At 37.8% G+C, this 19,797-nt stretch overlaps 1 protein-coding gene across 2 annotated transcripts in view; it reads right to left on the bottom strand.

The window, feature by feature from the left end:
• Positions 1 to 804: 804 nt before the first annotated feature.
• The window catches only part of LOC120526089 (adhesion G protein-coupled receptor F5-like), a 64,581-nt gene continuing 45,588 nt past the window's right edge, over positions 805 to 19,797 (bottom strand). For both annotated transcript variants that reach the window (XM_039748984.1, XM_039748985.1), the window contains 4 exons: positions 17,192 to 17,233; positions 13,002 to 13,061; positions 4,144 to 4,232; positions 805 to 2,149 (listed from right to left, as the gene is read on the bottom strand). In XM_039748984.1, coding sequence (XP_039604918.1) covers positions 4,185 to 4,232; positions 13,002 to 13,061; positions 17,192 to 17,233 — 150 coding nt within the window. In that variant the 3' untranslated portion in view covers positions 805 to 2,149; positions 4,144 to 4,184. The remainder of the gene's footprint in view (positions 2,150 to 4,143; positions 4,233 to 13,001; positions 13,062 to 17,191; positions 17,234 to 19,797) is intronic.

Raw genomic sequence — 19,797 nt, 5'->3', positions numbered from 1 at the left:
GAAGAAGTCTGGAACAACTATGACTCTCAGAGCTGGCCACCCGACCAAACTGAGCAATCATGGGAGAATGGCCATGGGAAGAGAGGTGATCAAGAACCTAATGTTCATTTTACCTGGGCTTCAGAGATCCTATAAGGACATGGGGGAAACTTTTACAAGGACAACATTCACTGCAATATTCCATCACTCCACCGACCTTGCCAGACAGAAGCCTGTCCCCCGTAAAAGACACTTCGAACTTGCAAAAAGGCACCTAAAGGATTCTCAGACTGTGAGAAACAACATTTTCAGGCCTGACGAAACCAAGATTAGTGTCATGTCTAGATGAATAAAGGCACCACTCATCGACTGTGTACCACCATTCTAATTGTCAGAGGGGGACATTTTTTTGCACACTGGGTGATTACTTTCTTAGGAAAAGGAACATATAAATATTATATTTAAAATACAGTAGATGAAGAAGCAATAGGCACCCATTGCTGGGACTGGGGTGATGATGCATAATCCTGTTACCGATTATTGTGATGGCTGTCTACAGGATGTCAGTATTTGCTGTCTTGCAAAAGGATAAGGAAAGAAAAGAAAATCCCACACTCTGTTTTAATCAATGGATATAAAATCTCCCTGAGCACCCGGCGACAAAACCTCACACAAGCAATGAACACACCAGGATTTGAAGCCATATGCCATGAATAAACCGTGCTAAACACTATGCCAGTGTAGTGCCTTTGCTCAACCTAGCTTCAAAATAACTTATTACAAACTGTAAAGCTTAAAAAAAAATAAAATACAATGACTAACACAGACCAGATGTCTCTTTTAATGGCAGATGTTACAAGAAAAAGCAAACAAAACAAGAGGAGTGACGTCCACTGAAGACCGAGTACTAAACAGCACAACATGTAACTTCTGTGATAAAACAGACTACTTCTTACCATTTTCATTTTAAATTACTTTATTACAGTTTTGTACTCATTGAGCTCATTGAATTCTATCTCTGCAATGCATGACAGCAAATAATCTTAAAATGTTTGTGGGAAATGTAATTAAACAGCATTCAGCATTCCAATACAACAAACACTTTAACATGAAGAATTTTGTGTACTTATAAGTTTTCCATAAGTGGTAGTTAGAATAAAATATTTCTTTTCAAAATTTATCATTTTAACAATTTATTTATTAATAAACTGCTATTTCTAGAAATGATTTTTTTTTTAATATAACACTTGTAAATTATCAATAGATTTTACTCCAGCTCAATACAAGTGTAATTATGTGCGTTGTTTTTCAGACCTCTGTAATGACTTGGACTGCGGCGTCTCCAGCATGAGTTTCTTTCCTGTAGTTTTTCAATTCATTGTTAGTCCTCTGGTGTCCTTCTGTATCCAGGGCTACATGCAGTGGCTTTGCCACATTGTGGGCTTATGGGTAGTGACCCTATAGCTCGCTACTGGAGCTGAGATAATGCTGGTGACTTGACAGAAATCTGCAGACCCCCTAATACTCATTGGTCTAGTAGATCTTGTGATTTTCTAAACTGTACTATGTTGTGACACACACCTGCACATGGGAAACAGTTTATGTGCTTCAATAATTGTAATTGTCCGCCAGACCAGGGGTTGGTGTTGTCACCTGACATTTTCTCTCCTTCCTCCTCTGAAGACGTAGTGAAGGAAAGCCTGCCTGATGACCTCACTTCCAGTCCAGTCTCCTGGACACACCCCTTCCTGTCATAACTCTATATAGCCGCCATTGTGTTCATTGTTAATCAGTTCATTCTTGAGCTCCATCTGAAGAGACAATTTATACTTCGTTTTTCCTTGCTTGTTTTTGAGTATGTTTGTGATTCTTTCACAGCCGTCAGTTCTTTATGAACTCTGCTGCTAGGTGAAATCGAAGATTTGTGTGGGGTTGGTGCAAAAAGACATAGTAAAAGATTTTAAATCTGTTGAGTCTTTAATTTTACCTGTTGGACATAGTTTACTCATCACTGTCTTTATAAGTAAAAACACTGTAGGTGTCTTTCACAACTATGTTTGCATATTTAACTCAGTATCACATTTGTTTTTCATAAATAATAGAAATGGTTAATTGTAAAAAAAAATCTGTATGTTTTTTCTGTAAATGTTCTTTTCCATGATGCAGGTCCCTGTGAGAAAAAAAAGATATATTATTGACAAATAAATTTAGAGTTTCTTTTTTTTTTTGTAAATTTTGTTTTCAGGTTTTATTCATTCATTCATTTTGTAAAATACAGTTGCAGGAGACCATGATGGGTTGAAATTAACCATGGACAGGGGGCCATCACATCAGAGACCACCTACATTGTGGTAAATTATAGTCGGGTTTCTGTATTCGTGTAATCTGGAATTTGTGGAAACCATTTGATGAGTTGATGTCACCATTTAGGTTGTATATGTCATTTAAGTTGTATTTTTGATTATTTTTGTGTTCATAAGAATTCATCATGAACATTTTGAAATTATTTCAGCTTGTTTTGGTCTGGCACTGCCCGATTTCCCTGTATGAGAAAAATCCAACATCCAGTATGAGCTACTGCTAGTAATGCAAAATGTCAAACTTTTTGGGGTTCCCCCCTACTTTTTGGCCCTGTAGACCCAAAAACCCTAATTTGTGGGTCATTTTGGACCATGTTTTGTGCAGGAAATAAACCGTTATGATAAAGAGTAAACCAATAGGAGGTTTGAGCAAAAATGATCAGAGGAACTTGAAGTTATGCATGACACATCAACCAACCCGAAGGGTTGTTTTGAACTTGTGTCCTACAATTGTCTGTGTCGGGTTGAGGCAGCGGTGCCCGCCTGGTGGGCCACAATATATATATATAAATATATATATAAATATATATAAATAAATATAAACATATTCACAGAAAGAATTGAGTCAGTTTAGCAAATCTACATCCGTACGCTCATCTATGGTCATGAGTTTTGGGTAACTGAAAGAATGAGATCATCAGTACAAGTGGCTAAAATGTCTTTTCTCTGCAGACTGGCTGGGCTCTCCCTCAGAGATAAGATGAGAAGTGTTGACATCCAGGAGATGCTCCTGACCCTTTACATCGAGAAATGCCAATTGACGTGGTTCGGGGGGAACTGTAAGACCTTTCTGGGAGGATTATATCTCCCAGATGACCTTGGGATTCCAGAATATGAATTGGCAAGTGTGGCTGGGGAAATCACTGTTTGGCCCACATGGCTAAGACTGTTGCCCCTGTAACCTGACTTTGGATAAGCAGTACAAAATGAATGAATGAATGGATGAATGTCTGTTAATTATGGATCTAAACCTCTTTTACATAACATTAAAGATCTTGGTTATCTATTTTAAATATTGTACATTTATTGAATTCAGTTAGGTCAAAAATATTTAAAACTGCATGTCTAAGTGAGAACAATAATACTCATGGGTGGCACAGACATGTATCCCATGCAAATACAAAGACCTTACTGTATTTTAAACACTAATATCATAACCTGAAAGAGGTTGTTATTTTGTTGATGATTTTCCTATTTGTCAATATAACCCACTTTAAAATTAATAGAATGAAAAACTACTTTAGAAAGCATAACATGATTTTTGTAACGGAATGGGTAAAGTGGCAAAACAGCACAAAGAAATAACACAAGAACCATAAGATGAAAACCTAAAATGTTAAACAAGAAAAACAAACAAGGATGAAAAGACAAAATTTCAAAATACTTAAAGTGAAATGCTAATTACTTAAAAGATGGGAATTGCTAGCTAATTCCCTTTTTGTTTTTATCACAAATCTAAAAACCCGGATGCAGTAGCATGTATTAGAATGCTGCTATCTTAAATAATGGAAGCTCAATGACATCACATGGAGTGACAGCCAGAAACTACTCAGTGACAGTGGGACTTTATCACTACAAACAACACAGCTGTAGTGTAAGAAAACAATCAACAAAATGGCCGAGCAATAATATTAGAGAAATGGCCACTAAAGATGTCCAAAACCACAATAAACTGTAGATAGATAGATAGATTGGAATTTATTTGTCCCCGAGGGAAATTTGTCTCTTTGCCGAAGCTCATTAAATAAATAAATAGGTAGATAAATAATTAAATATTAGATTACCACAAAAATGAATACAACACCTTATAAAATCCTGAAATCATGAAAGGTTTCAGCATTTGCCTCAGAATTTCTTTGTTGACTTTGATATATTCTTGTAGCTTGATACAGTCTGTAAAAAAAAAAAAAAAGATTTAAAAAATGAACACATTTATTCCTTTTGTTTTGATAAGGGCATTTTTTGATTGCCTCGTTTGGGTTTCATTTTTGATCAAGTGATCTATTCCACCTTTAAATTTGTCAATTAAACTCTCAATCTGATGTGCAGGGTGAAATTAATTCAAAACTGACATTAGCAATTTGGTCGAGATGCTTTAAATTGGAAATTCACAATGGAAAAGCTGTTTAAATCTTGTAAATCTATGAGTGTCTGGATCTGTTGAGGAAGCACACAGACAAAACCTTTGTGGAATTGTGAGCAAAAGAATATACCATGAATACAGAAAGTATTCGGACCTCTTTACAGTTTTTTGTATTGCAGATTTCATTTTAAATGGATAAATTCACTATTTTTGCCAATCAGACTAAACACAGAAACCCATAATAATAAAGTGTAAACATTTTCAGAAAGGTTTGTAAATTTATTAAAAGTGTATTAAAGATTGAAATCTCTTCTTCATATCAGTGTTCAGAACTTTTGCTGTAGCACAGATTGTGGTCAGGTTTACTTTATTATCCTTGAGATGTGTCCAGAACGTGATTGGGGTCCACCTATGGCAAACTGAATTGATGGGCCATCTCTTAGAAAGGCACACGCATGTACATCTAAACTCCCGCAAATCCACTCTACATGTCAGGACAAAAACCAAGCCATGAAGCCCAAGGAACTCCCTGTAGACTTCAGTGATCAAGCTGTGGTAAGCTGTAGATCAGGGCTAGGGTATAAAACCATTTCTAAAACTTTGAGTGTTGCCAGGAGCACAGTGGCCTCAATGAAATGGAAGAAATTGGGATTCACCAAGACTGTTCCTAGAGTTGGCTGTTTGGTCAAACTGAGTAACTAGGCAGGGAGGTGACCAAGAACTCTGTGGTCATCCTAATAGAGCTTCGGAAGTCCTCAGCTGAAATGAGACAGCAGTCAGAAGGACAACCATCCAAGAAGCACTCCATTATTCAGGTAGAACCTACTTGCGATACTCTTGAATAAAAGGCACAACACAGCCCACCTGGAGTTTGCCAAACAGCATTTAAAGGACTCTGAGAGCATGAGGAAAACATCTGTGGTCTATTGAGACACCAAATGAACTCTTTAGGCAGAACTCCAAGCACTATGTCTGGTGAAGACTAAGCACTGCTAATCAACTGACTAATAGCATCCTTACAATGAAGCATAGTGATGGGAACATCATGCTATGGGGGTGGAGGGACAGGAAGACTGTTCAGAATTGGGGGAACAATGAATGCAGCCGAACACAGAGAGGTCCCTGGACAAAAACCTGCTCCAGAGTGCACATGACATCAGACGGTGAGACTTTTAGCACATTGACAATGCGTAAAGTGGGCCAGCCAAAGCCCAGGCTTAAACCCTATAGAATATCAGTGGAGAGACCAGAAGATGGCAGTTTACAGATGGTTTCCATCCAGTCTGATGGAGCTTGACAAGATCTGCTAGGAATAATGGAATAAACTGCACCAAATCCAGGTTTACAAAATTGTAGAGACTTAACAAGAAGACTCAAAGCTGTAACTGCTGCCAAAGAGGTTTCTTCAAAGTACAGAGTTAGGTGTCTGAATACTTATAATAGGAATGAGAGATTTCAGTTTTTGTTTGTTAATAAATTTGCAAACCTATCTGAAAACACGTTTTCACTTAGTTGTTATAGGTTCCTGAGTGCAGATTAATGGGCAAAATGGCAAACATATTCATTTAAAATTAAATCTACGACACAATAGGGTGGCGAGTGGTAGTGCTGCTGCCTGCAGTTAGGAGACCCTGGTTCGCTTCCGGGTCCTCCCTGCATGGAGTTTGCATGTTCTCCCGTGTCTGCGTGGGTTTCCTCCGGGCGCCGGTTTCCTCCCACAGTCCAAAGACATGCAAGTTAGGTGGATTGGTGATTCTAAATTGGCCCCAGTGTGTGCTTGGTGTGTGGGTGTGTATGTGTGTGTTCTGCGGTGGGTTGGCACCCTGCCCAGGATTGGTTCCTGCCTTGAGCCCTGTGTTGGCTGGGGTTGGCTCCAGCAGACCCCGTGACCCTGTGTTTGGATTCAGCGGGTTTGAAAATGGATGGACGACACAATACAACATGCAGAGAGTGAAGGGGTCTGGATACTTTCTAAATCCCCTCTAAATGATAAAAAGGGACCCTCAATTTTTATGTCAAAGCAGATACAGGTTATGCAATGCAGTTCAGGTAGAGCCTGAAAAAGTTCATGACACATGAGGGCTATTTTAAGTTTCCATTGTTTTTCTTTAGACAGTGTCTGTATTATGTACATATTTCTTATCTGTTTATTTATGTGTATTCTTCTGTACTAAATAGCCTTTTGTCTGCATATTTATCTTTGCATCACCTAATATTATTACAGGAAACAAAAGAAGCACATGGGTGCACAACTGAATTTTTTATGTGCAGATCCTTAACTACGGTACCTCCTATAACGGTATTGAAGAAAACAGGAAATGGAATTCAGGCCAAAGCTGAGACAGGACTCTTGTGGCCAGAAGGAACCTTTCTTTTTCTTGAATAGGTACCATCTTTAACTTGGTGGAGAGCACTCATTCAAAGTAGTAGTTGTTGTAGTATATTTTCACAAGCACAGTAGTGCCATACTAAGTTTTTGCCATCTTTCATCAGTAATAGTTAAATACCCTATGATTATTACTTAGTGTACATATGTATATAGAAAAGGTGTGTTTCCAGATACTTATCATACTTTCTCTAACTATGATCAACCGTGCTATTATTGTTTAAAACACTTCTAAGTATACATTTCTTTGCCTATTGGTATGAATTTATGTGGAAAATTCATTATTATTATAACTATCACTGTATATATTACAGTAAATATGAATGTGTGCAGTGCACTGTACAGAGTAAGAATATGCAGCTGGCTTGGTTTCAATGAAGACTGCACCCTCCCTTGATGATTTATTTAGTTTCTTTAGTTTAGCAATGCTCTAAATGATATGTTTTTAAAATCAGTGTGGATCCACCAGCAACAATCTACCAAAAAATCCATCATGGTGAACAACATCATGAATTCAACAATCTACCAGAGAAAATCACAGATCACCAGGAAAGTCAAGTTGAATGCATAGGTTCTCCGCCTTTTCTATGCCCTGCACCGCTACAAAATGTTTGATTCATATTCACTAACCCTACAAAAGTAATATCACCTTTGAAGATGAAGAAGTCAAATTTCTCATTTTTGAACCACAAATTGAACCACATATAGTGCTCTGGGTGAACGAATTGAACTAAAGAAATAAGCTTTTAACTCAGTGCATACAATTTAAATATAAATTTAGCAATTTACCTTTATAAATCTCAATAATCTTGTAAATCTGTCCCCCTTAAAGATTAAACACACAATCAACAATTGAGGGATTTGGGGAATTGGAGAGCCGCGTGAAGCAATGGGTGCTGGAAGGCTAAGCAATGAAATGTAGTCGACAAGCTTTGTCCCCCATGCACTGCAGTTCAAAAACAGATGTGCTGCACAGTTAAAATTGCTGTGGTACCAACAGGACCGCCAACAGGAGTTCATGGTTTAAGTGTAGGCAGCAGGTTCTTCATATAATTCAGATCTCCAAAAATGTCAATCAGACCTCAAGGTCAGTGACATTGTATTAACATGGATTGTCCTTCTCTACAGATCATTGCAAGATCCAAATTCCATTCTCTTAGAAAAAAGTTATTCACTTTTCCGAACGCCCCACTGCAGCTAGGAGCCCGCAAGAATGCTCATTTCTGCAGCTCATTCACAGGTGGCAATTGTGTGTGCAATGCTTGATTATTTTCCTATCATCAGTATAAATAAAATGTATTATTATTATTATGGGAACAGAACACTAACTAATAAAGGTCCTGCAAAAGACTTCACACTTCCAGACACCGATTGCACCATGGTAAAGTCAGACAACGCAGCTCTCTCAATTTTGACAAATTGTTACAGAGCCTTCCTCTTTGTCGCACACCCTGAAATGCTGTCTTGCACCCCAGGTTGGGAACCCCTGCTTTAGAGGGACGTTCCTGAGGCCAAGTACAGCAGAAAATTTTACAATTCTACCTTTTAGGCGAGATGTGTTTATAGTTTAAATATATATTTATTGTAAATTTTAATCACGCGTCACTTAAAATCCTTGGTGGCAGGCAGCTGGGTCCCATACCTGCCTGGGACGCTCCTTTGACACTGGATCTGGAGGAACACCAATGGGCTTCACCCTACGTTCCCTGGAACACTTGGTGGCAGCCCCCCTGGGTTGCATCGGGGCCACAATGGTGGAACACTGGAGCTCATCCCTGTTGGGCTGCAGCCACACCCGGAAGTGCAGCCTGAAGTAGGTCAATGAGCACCTGGAGCACTTCTGGGGGTACTATAAAATGAGCCTGCAGCCACAACTCGAGGAGCCAGAGTCGGGGGGGAGGGAGACGAAGCTTGACGAAGAGGAGTGGTGGAAGAAGAGGAAGAGTGTTGTGTTTTTGTTTGTGGGACTGTGTTGTGCCTGTGGGGATGGGGAAGGGGAAGGTGTTACCCACAGGTGAAGAAATTGAAATAAAACATTTATTTGTTTTATCAGTGTGCCAACCCGCATCTGTGTGTGTTGGGTCAGGCGCCAATATAGCACCTTTCTGTTACACCTTGCATGATGAAGAAAGTTTAATTAGATATTTGAATTCAACATGAATAATAATGTAAGATTGACCAATAGTCACGTGATCAACAAAAAGCCACATTCTGTTACCTGGTGATATCTTCTAGAAGACATATCAAGGAAGGCAACTGAATTTTGAGATCTTTTGTTTTTGCAAATATTTCTTTTTTAATTCCTTATTTAAAAACAAACTACCAATTTTCAGTGACTACATGTATAGGACAAGCATTTACTAATGAGGATGAGCAGAAGCCTCCTTTTAATGTGAAATTACTCAGCTCCTGTAAATAGAAAATGAATTGGAAACATACTGAAAAGCTACATAATGGGAAGAGAGTCTGTTTTCGTCTGAACGCAGGGCAAGATGATGTGGAAGAAACTGGAGAAAAAATGAGCTAAGACAAGAAACTAGCTGTGATGACTTGGAGTCGACATCTATGCTGCGAAAGAATGAGGAACCACAAAGATAGCATCAGAAGGAATAAAAAAAAATAAAACACATACCCAGCTCTCTGCGGTCAAGCAAAGCAGCCCTCTACTTTCCTTTAATTTTGTATAACAAATGTGTATTGGATGACATGCGTATGCACAGAGAAAAGATAACAGAGAGAGGAAAAAAAAACAGTGTACAAACAAAGACGCCCAGACTGCTGAGCACAGCTCTGACCACGCTGATTACCAATATCTTCTAAGCAGTGGGCTTATTGATGACTAGTTTACTACTCTTTGTCATGAAGTCCTCCTTCCTACTCACAAGTCATCAGCAGGTTGAATATTAGTCAGCTGGCTTAGAAAAGAGAAGATTTATTTCTTAACATAGATAACAGATGATTTTCAGCAAATGCAAGCAAGTTTGATTTTTTTTTTAAAGAAACTCATCTGGGGCCAATATATCTGAGTTTATTCTTTCCTAGTTTTCCTTGAGGAAGTCAAGCAGCCATTTCAATTGGCAATTCAACAATGGAGTTAAAGGCCTTACACTACACGGTCCTAGAGTAGAAACCTAAATGGAATAGATCCAGAAAAGCAGAATGAGTCCCAAACAGTTGAATTCCATACAAATCACCTGTTTTAATGTTTTTTTATGCTAGTTTATACTCTTTGTCTGAGATGATTAACAGAAGTCCTTAATGTTTTATCTACACAACACTCTACAGCTCATTATTTCACTGACAGTGGAGACAGCTCCCTAAACAGTTAATATTCTCTTTTAATCTCTAAGAAAGTAAGTGGAATGCCTTTGCATGTTATAAAGAGAGATTAGTCAACTATGGAATTATTAACTTTCCTAAATGAAATGGGTAAAAACAAGCATATCAAATAGGAAATGAGAACTTTAGAACAATCTAGACAAGAACAGGCCCTTCATCCCAGCAAAGCTTGCCAGTTCTATCCACTCAATTCTTCTAAAATAATATCAAGTCTAGTTGTGAAAGTCTCTAAAGTCTAACTGTCTACCACACTACTTGGTAGCTTATTCCAAGTGTTTGTGACTTTCTGTGTAAAGAAAAACTTTCTAATGTTTGTGTGAACTGTGTCCCCTCAACAGTGTCTCCTCAAATGAACTCATTTTAAAGTAACAGTCTCAATCCACTGTGCTAATTCCCTTCATAACACTTCACTCATGTCCCCTCTTGATCTCCTTTTGGTTAAAGTGAAAAGGCTCAGCTCTCTTAATCTTTCCTTCATAACTCATCGTCTGTAGCCCTGGAATCAGCCTAGCTGCTTTTCTCAGGACTTTTTCTAACGCTGTCATTTTTGTAGTCTGGGGACCAAATCAGCATACAGTACTTCAAACTGTGGTCTAACCAGTGCATTATAAACTTTGGTCCTCCTTGGACTCGTAGTCTACATAACCTAACCTTCTCCTTCTTAGTTGCTTCTGACACTGGTAGTTGATAGTGTCGCGTCCACCAAGACTCCTAAATCCTTCTCATAAGGTGTACTTTCAATTTTCAGACCTTCCATTGTGTTTTCAAACCCCATATTTTTATTACTATGTGTAATACTTTACATTTGCTGACATTAAATTTCATCTGCCACAGATCTGCCCAAGTCTGTATTCTGTCCAAGACTCTCTGTAACAATTCAACGGATTACAGATTATCTGACAATCCACCTGTCTTGGTATCACTTATAATAAACTTAACCGGCTTGTTATCTATATTCCTATCCAAGTCATTTATATAAAGTAAAGATAGCAGTGGCCCTAGCAAATAGCAATGACCCTAGCTCTTCTTAATACTTGTGATAATCAATTTTGCCACCTTGTTCTGTAACACTTGTTTCAAAACTGATATTTACTGGGTTATGTTGATCTCTTTTGTAAGTCACTTTGCAAATGTAAAATTCATAGGCAGCTGAAAACACATCTAAGCACAATCATGGATATAGGAAATAACTTTCAGAAGTATGAAACAGTTGAAAGTTTACTTGGAAGAGAACACATGAGCGCACTGCGTCAAAGGCAGAATGAGTATGATGGCAATTGAGGCAAAGGAAAAATCCAAAGAACATAGTTTCCCAACTGCATAGTCTGTTTGAATTCTGCCTTTATATTATTTCAAAATCAACTATTAGATACCATCTTCATAACAGGAATCCTTTTGGAAGAGTTTCATGAAACAAGCCCCAGAATGCAGTGCCTAATGTTTGCCAGTGCATCAATGGAACTACTAATGGAATCATGTGTTGTGGCCAGAAGAAATGGAAATTGAACTTTTTAGTCATTGTCACACAAAAAGGGTGAAATATGATGTAGTGAAATATGATGGGGGATCACTGGTGCTTTAGGCCTGTTTTACTACAAGTGCCAAGATTAACAGAAGAATGAATTGCATAACATATCAGGAAATTTTAGTTTGAAATTTGGTTGTGGATGGACCTTTTAACAAGATAATGACCCTATACATACTTAGATAGAACTTTATTTGTCCCCAGTGGGAAATTAAGAACTTTCATAAGAAATAGCAACAAAAAAGAATATAGAATAAAAAAAAAAAGCAAATACAAAGCTGCACAAGAACTTCTGTCTTATCTAATGACAAAGCAGCTGTTGGCACCTAATAACAGGCCTATAGGTGGGAGGACAATAGATCTGATTGGGGTCACATCTGCCCAATAGTGCAACAGGTTTACTTTTAAAGACATCATTAATATCTAAACAAAGAAAATGCTTTGCAAGAACACAAAATGAAAGTTTTGTAATGGCACTCTCAGTCTCCAGATTGGTGGAATTGAAAAGGGGAGTCCATGAGCACAAACTGAAAATGTTCTGCATTGAGAACTGACCCAAGAACCATTTACAAGTGGGAATCATTACATTGGGCCATTCCATGCAACAAATCAGGTTAGTTTGGAAAAACATTTTCTTCTACACCAAGATGACATTAGAATCAAATTTATAAACATGAAAACATCTTTCAGATATATAAGGGCTTAGTATTAGTTAAGAAATATGATTGAGATTGCACCTGACACTTCAAAAGTCATCTTCTAATTCTCTCTCCCTTTGACTTCTCATCTTTCATTCTATAGGTGAAATACTTAAACTCTCTTCTTCCTGGACACAGAACCATTATCCTCTTCCTCTTAGCTCTAAGCTCAACTAACAGATAGCCATTATAAACAGCATTGAAGATTGACTATTGGGGTCATCAGTTCACAACATACTCTGGTAGATATTGTGGGATTGATGCTGGATTTGATGCACTTGCTGATAAACAGGTCAAATCAGCAGTTCCATAAATGGCTTGCTGCCATTTACAAACCTGGGGAAGAGGTCTGAACACATTTAGGCCTCAAATGCAGCTCTGATTGTGTCATGTTATTCACACCTCTGACTTGGTTAGGCTTGTTACAGAAGATCATATTCTTTGGCTGAAGTGTGCCAGCACAGACTTTGACCCCTTGTGGCTTTCTGCTCTTCCTGGCCTGATAAGCTTGTCTCAGCCAATGGCATAGTTTTTACACCCCAGAGAGAAGTCATCCATTAATAGAAAATTCTCATATATTTGAATTTACATATTATCTTTCTTATTTGAAGTTAAAAATGTAAGTTCTTACCCGTGTTTGCTGTGAAGTCCATTTTTGTAATGAGAATGTTCTTAATAAGGCATTCCGCACCTGTAGTAAAACATTTCAATATATGGTTAAAAATGAAGAATACATTTTATTATGCTGCATAGCACCATTAGCAACCATAAAATGTACTGCAAGCTACCTGGCCCACCACTAAAACAAAATGAATAAACTGAATTATTGTCTCGTTGTGGGTACTACTAATTCAAAATATGATAAATGCAGAATCTCTAGGCTGCATAAAACAGTAAAGGAAGAGCCTTCAGACATGTCAAAGAGTCCCTGAAAAGAGTCAGATTTCTGTGAGACAGCCTGTCTAGGAGGAAACAATCCCAAGAATACAGTGGTAAATTCCACTGCTTGGTAATAAGGTTTTTGCATGTACATCTTCACAATCAATTCTTTGTAGTGTATGTGTGACGACACAGATAACTTGCTCTTGTAGTCATGTGATCAACCTACACAAGTGTGTCACTATGGGTCCAAGGGTGATGGCTGTCATCTAGACAAGTAGTTGCCAACTTCCCAGGATACCACAATGGTTGCAGGTTTTCATTCCAAGGAGTGCACAAATCAATTAGTCACTACACAAGACAATACAGCTTATTTTTGTATAGCCCAAAATCACACAATAAGTGCTGCAATGGGCTTTAACAGGCCCTGCCTTTTGACAGCCCCCCCAGCCTTGACTCTCTAAGAAGACAAGGAAAAACTCCCAAAAAAAACCCAATTAGGGGAAGAATGGAAAAAACCTTGGGAAAGGCAGTTCAAGGAGAGACCCCTCTCCAGGTAGGTTGGGCGTTTTTCTTGTGCAACCGTAGTGTTTAGGAGTTGTGGTGCAGCGTACTAAGTAACTGGAACAGGGGTGGGCAATATCAGTCCTGGTGGGCCGCAATGGCTGCAGGCTTTCATTCCAACCCAATTGCTTAATTATAAAACAATCCCTGCCAATCTCAGACCTTATTTCATTTTATGGTTTGTTAGTCTACAATGTTATGTTTTTATATAGCAGATTTTTTCCTTTCCAAGGATATCATCCAAATGATTTGAAGCCTAAAACCAATAATTTTTAGTCTGTCACATTGTATATTCAACTAAACAATTCATGATGAATCAACACAGATGTATATGGGAAACAAGTTAGACAGAGAACTGCTGGCTTCTTTGTCATTTGCATCTTATTGTTAATAAGGAGCCATTAAAAACAGTGAATGCAGCTGTTTAATATCAAAATAAGGAATTAAGAGTGGGGAACCTTAACAATCAAGACCACCGAAATGCAGCATCAAAATGTCACTTGAGCAATAAGTGCTTCATCTGCAATAATTGACTTCTCATTAAGAAACTGGGCCAGAACAAAACCTGCAGCCTCTGTAGCCTTCCAGGAGTGATGTTGTCCAACCCTGAACTGGCGTATGACGGATGATGGTTGTGGATATACGAGACAGAGGTGATGCGATGTGTGCAAATTAGGCGCATGTGAGGCGCGATCATCAGAGATATCGTTTGGGCTAGGTGTGTGACCAGTGAGAGAGAGGCGTGTTAGACTTGGATCAGGTTTAGGTTGACCAGTCTTTATGCAGGCCAAGTTGTTCAGTACAGACCAGGGAAAGGTCATTACGTGAAGAATTAAAGAGACTGCAGAGTGATTCACATGCAGGGGAATTGACCTTGATTCCAATTTGCCACAGCAATTTTTTTTTTGGTAGCGAGACAGAAAGCAGGCTAAGCATTCTTTTTACTTAAGGGCTGATTCTTCAAGGCACGGTAAAAATGGATTGATTTTTTTAAGGCGCGTGCCATGTAAATGTAATGGCGGGGGAAATACAACACATACAAGCAGTGAGATGAATCAACCTGCAGAGCCACAGCACTATTCGTCACCGCAGGTCAATTCCAGCAGTTTCAGTGCGGAAGTGACATCACCACGTGTCTAGACCAGCAGTTTGGTTTACAACGTTACAAATCGTCACAAATTAAACTGACTGACACGCTAACCACACCAAACCCTAACCTTAACAAATCTGAACACTAACATTAACTAACCCCTAACCTTAGCCATTTATCTTACACATTATCCATACTAACCCCTAACCTTAACTTCCGTCCTATAATTGCTTGTCTAGAACAGCTGACGTAGACCTGCGGTGATGTATGGAGCTCAGTATCATTGCATGGAGTAAATTGTACTAAGAAAACTTTTTTTACATTTCCATTATTAACATGAATGTTGTGTCACGATGAGAGCACAAAGCCCCATTCTATCTCTCTATTATATAAAAAAATCTTGGGTCGATACGTGATTTTCTCGGAGACACTTTAACGTCCCACGAGAAAAGGAGGACAGCTGCTGTACAGGTTTTAAATGTTTGAAGTGCAGCACGACATGCAGATCACAGAGCACAGTAGCAGCAACAGCAAGCCAGCTGATCAAGCATAGAGGAGGTAAAAAAAAAGTATTTGTTTCCCGTTGTATCGCCGTTTAAGAGGGGGTTTCGGAGGAGCAACCACATCTCCTTAGCCTGCGTTGAGCGCCCCTCTTCACAATGTGAGAGGCAGAGACGCGAAGTGACTTGAGCATAGCGTGTCCCATCGGGGTGGGCCAGCAAAGCAAGCAGGGGGCAAAGCCCCCTAGTACCACCAAAAAACTACAACTAATACCTCAACAGTTTTTCATCTTAATTATTGCATTATTTGTATGAATATTTTGATATATTTTCTGTTTGATATTGCAATAAATATACCATTTTACTTGTTATATCAGCTGTGTCTACCTCCCTTATTGTTCCACTGACTCTCGGCCCCGATACTTCATGTCTCTGAGTTCCTAAAAGGGACTCTGGGGTAAGGTAGTGCTGAAGGTTAAATTATAGATTAAAACTTAACTTGTTTATGTGAAAAAGAAGTAAAAATAAATAAATAAAATAAAGAGCGGAAGTGTCTGTTACAAAGTTAGCTGATGAGTTAAGTGCTATCTGGACCCAGGCAGCTGTGTTTATACTCGACAGACATTTAAAAAAAAAAAAATAGGAGACGAAAACTCTGTGGCACCCCCATATCTTAGTGGCTTAAGTACATACTTATTTTCCATCATGGTTAAACTGGCTCTGCTTCTGTCATAGCTTTAAATGCTTAACGTTCTCTTGTCGTTTTATTTTTAATTCTTTTTTTCCTTTGAATTTACTTCCTTAATTGTATTCTGACAATTAGTGACAAGCAGCACAAACACAGATACAAATAACACGGAATGCTAAAGGAGGGCGGCTACTTCAGTGTCATGTTCATTGATGTGCTCCTCATAATAAAAGGCGTAAATCAATGCATGTTAAGTTAACTTCTGTGGAAAACCAGTGTGTTGATCTCAACCAGCTCCTGCTTTTCCTCCTGCCTTCATTAAGCAAGCTGTTATTTACCTGTTTCAACCAGAAATTACAAAATGGTTCTGCTAAACTTGTGTTGAATACAGCAAAACATTTGTGTGTGTTGCACTTTTTGGGTTTTTTTCTGCTTTTAAGATTTTGCTCTTTGTCAATGTTCGATTATTTAAGTTTTTTCTTGCTAATTAGCATGTAACTGAATATAACGCTGATTCTGTATTGCTTGTCACCAAATGCCATTATTAGGAAACAATTTAAAGTAGCAAACCCTACTGAAAAAGGTAACTATTGGAAAAGAAAGTTAAGTGTGTAAATCTATGACAAAAAAATAGACATTTCTAAAGTCTGAAGTTTACATATATATACCATACTGACACATTTTTCTGAATGGAAAATAAGAGAAGAAAAAGGGCTAACAATGAAATTAAATATTAATAAGACCGTCCCTTTAGATGTGAAAGCCTACAGCCAAAGTGGTGCCCCAGGACTGAACATGAGACACAAAACACATGTCCTGCAGACAACTTGCATGTTTTACTTTCAGAAACTGAAGCTGAGAAGAATCAACTCATTGTTAACATTCAAACCAAATTAAGAAAAATATACTTAAATAATGTCACTAGATTCATTTAGGCAGGAGGTCTTGAAAGGAGAGTTCCACTACACACATTTGGCCTGATGACACATTTAATTTGAAAGAGCTAATATAACTGAATAAGGATGACTGTTAGTTATTTAATACCAGCATTGTTTAAAGAAAGAAATAATCTTTGTAATAAAATGAATTTAGGTACTTACCTTTGAATCCAGCAAACTCCCAAAGATTAGTATAAAGAATCCCTTCATGAAAAGAAAGAAGCATTGTTAGCTCTACCTCTGCATTTTTAAAACTGCAATAAAAATGTTGTTAAGTATTCTGCTTGCACCACTGGTATATGATAAAAAAAAAACAGAATCTGGATCCATGCTGCTGTCGACCTAATAAGAATATATAAGGAAATACTTCTCATACAACATTTATTACCTCACTGTTGATGATAATAATACACAGCTGTCAAAAGGATAATTATTTTCTATGAAATGGTATACTTAGCCACTAAAGCAGGGCTTTATTTTTTCCTTTAAAATTTTACAAATTAGCTTTGAATTCCATGACCAGGCTCAGACCTGTAAAAGTAAAAGTTATTTTTATTTATTTGTAATTCTTTTCTGATTTGATAATTTTCTAAGTGTAACTTATAAGGAGTAAGTATTTTCGTTTCTGCGTTACTTAATGACACACTGTATTTGTACAACTGCATGAATGTTTATTCCTTTTAAACTCTGATCATGTTCACCTGGTTTGCCTACTAGAGTGTTCATCTACGATTGTGCTCGAGTGCAGGCAGACCCACGTACACCTCAGCATCTCCTCAGATGTATCAAGGCAACACCACATACACTCCCAGAAAAGAACAGAGGAACTGTTTTATTTTGGAATCTCCCAAGAATTTCTGTATCTATTATAGCAAATTAAGGTATAAGACTAACAATGGAACAGAACTGATGGAAATTAAGGGAACTGATAAGCTCTGAATTTGCACAGAGTGAGTGTTGTCTATGTTTTCTTTACCATGGGCATGTTCACAGTGAGCTGGGGGGAGTTGAGGGGGCTGCACAAACAATATGAAATTGTTTTCCTCTGATTCTGTTTCATGGGTGAGAATACCTATAAAATATTTCAAAGCTCTGCCTGTGTTTACAGTGATGTTCTTTGACCGACTATTTCAGTTTGATTATCCCCCAATCTGACCGACATATTCCTATCAATTAACCACAGAGATTTAAGGTTTTGTCTGTGTAAATTTTTTTCTGACTTTGTTAAGAATGTATATCAATCATAGACTTGTCAGAATTTCATGTTATGTTAAGTCAAGCTTGCTTCAAAGGTATAATTCTTCAGTAGAGCTCAAGCGGTTCAAGAAAGATTTTTGTAGCGAAACCTAAACTGGATTTTACACTTCAAAACTGGGCTAAATTTATCCATTCAATGTTAGTATTAAGTCATCTTCAATGATTAAAATCTCTTTACTTATTTTTTTGTAAAATAATTTTCTTTTTAGTGTAAATCATATTTTTCTCTGTGGTACTGTGAGTAGTGACACATCCTCACAGCTTTTGAGTTAAATGCCTGATCTAGTCTCTGTCTGTGTGGATTTGACACATTTTTCCGTGTCTACATGACTTTTCTTTACAAATTCTGATCTTTTTCTATACTCAAGAGGGGTTTCACTGTAAACTTGAACAGTATATGTAAGTGTTGTTAAGAGACACTTAAATGTCTGATGATTATTGCGAGAGAATTTAAAGGCCAAGAAATTAAGTCAGAGATATAAATGGGTCAAAACTAGGAGACTAAAAAATAACCAGGCAACTAGGAATCAAAAGACAAGACATTAATCCGAAGCTTTGAGCAAAATCCAACTATGCTACAGAAATGAGAACTATTATCTGCCTTGGGATAACACAGGCATGAATTTATAACAATCATGACACCATAAATGCAATAGCAAGGTCACAAGTTAGATGAGTCAGCAGCACTATTTGAGCAAGAGAAACATAACGGGTAGTGAAATCAAATTTTTCCAAAATTTATCTAAATGAAATTTATACATCAAAAAGCAGAATCTAAATTCCAGGAAAAAGCATAAATGAAAATACATGTGCAAAATGTGTCCAGTATTAGGAGTGTGGGTGTGCCTTGCACTGAACATCTACTGTTGTTTCCTGTCCTGAAACCAATGATACAGGAATAGGTTCCTGCACCCTGTAATTTGGAAAATTGGTGAATGCATGGATATCTGATGCTGTTTTGTTATTACTGAATCTGAATTCGTCCCAGTTTATGGATTACAAATATGCTCCACTCACATTACAGGAGCTACATCTAACAAAAAAAGAAAATAAATGGTAAATCTTCTGGCACTGATGGGATTCCCTCTAAATCCATTCTGTACTTTAGGACCAGCTGTCTGATTCCTTGGTACAAATGACTCAAGCATGTGACAGGTAAATGGGCCTATGGAATAATGTTCAGATGTAGCAAACCTACATAATTAACACACTCTATGCTAAATGAGGGGTTGTAAGCATACGGCCTATTCATTTAAATTAAATGTAGTTTTGCTTATATAGCCATTAATTTCCGGTTTTCTTTTGGACAGTGGGCAGCAATGTTTTCCTAATGCTTACATTAATTTTTAATTTCCAGCAGTATAAAGTTGTTTAGCTCCTTTTTTCACCTTACTGTGTATATCTGATTGTGTTCATTCTTCTGTTAAAACATGTCCTAAACCTGATATACTGCCAGAATTATGCTCCTTTAGGAATTGGACATTATGCTATTAGCCTCTATTCAAGGAAAA

This window comes from Polypterus senegalus, chromosome 3, assembly GCF_016835505.1.
Source record: "Polypterus senegalus isolate Bchr_013 chromosome 3, ASM1683550v1, whole genome shotgun sequence".
NCBI classification, from domain to species: Eukaryota; Metazoa; Chordata; class Cladistia; order Polypteriformes; family Polypteridae; genus Polypterus; species Polypterus senegalus.
The sequence above is the reverse complement of the archived record's forward strand: the minus strand, read 5'-3'. Positions and strand labels throughout refer to the sequence as shown.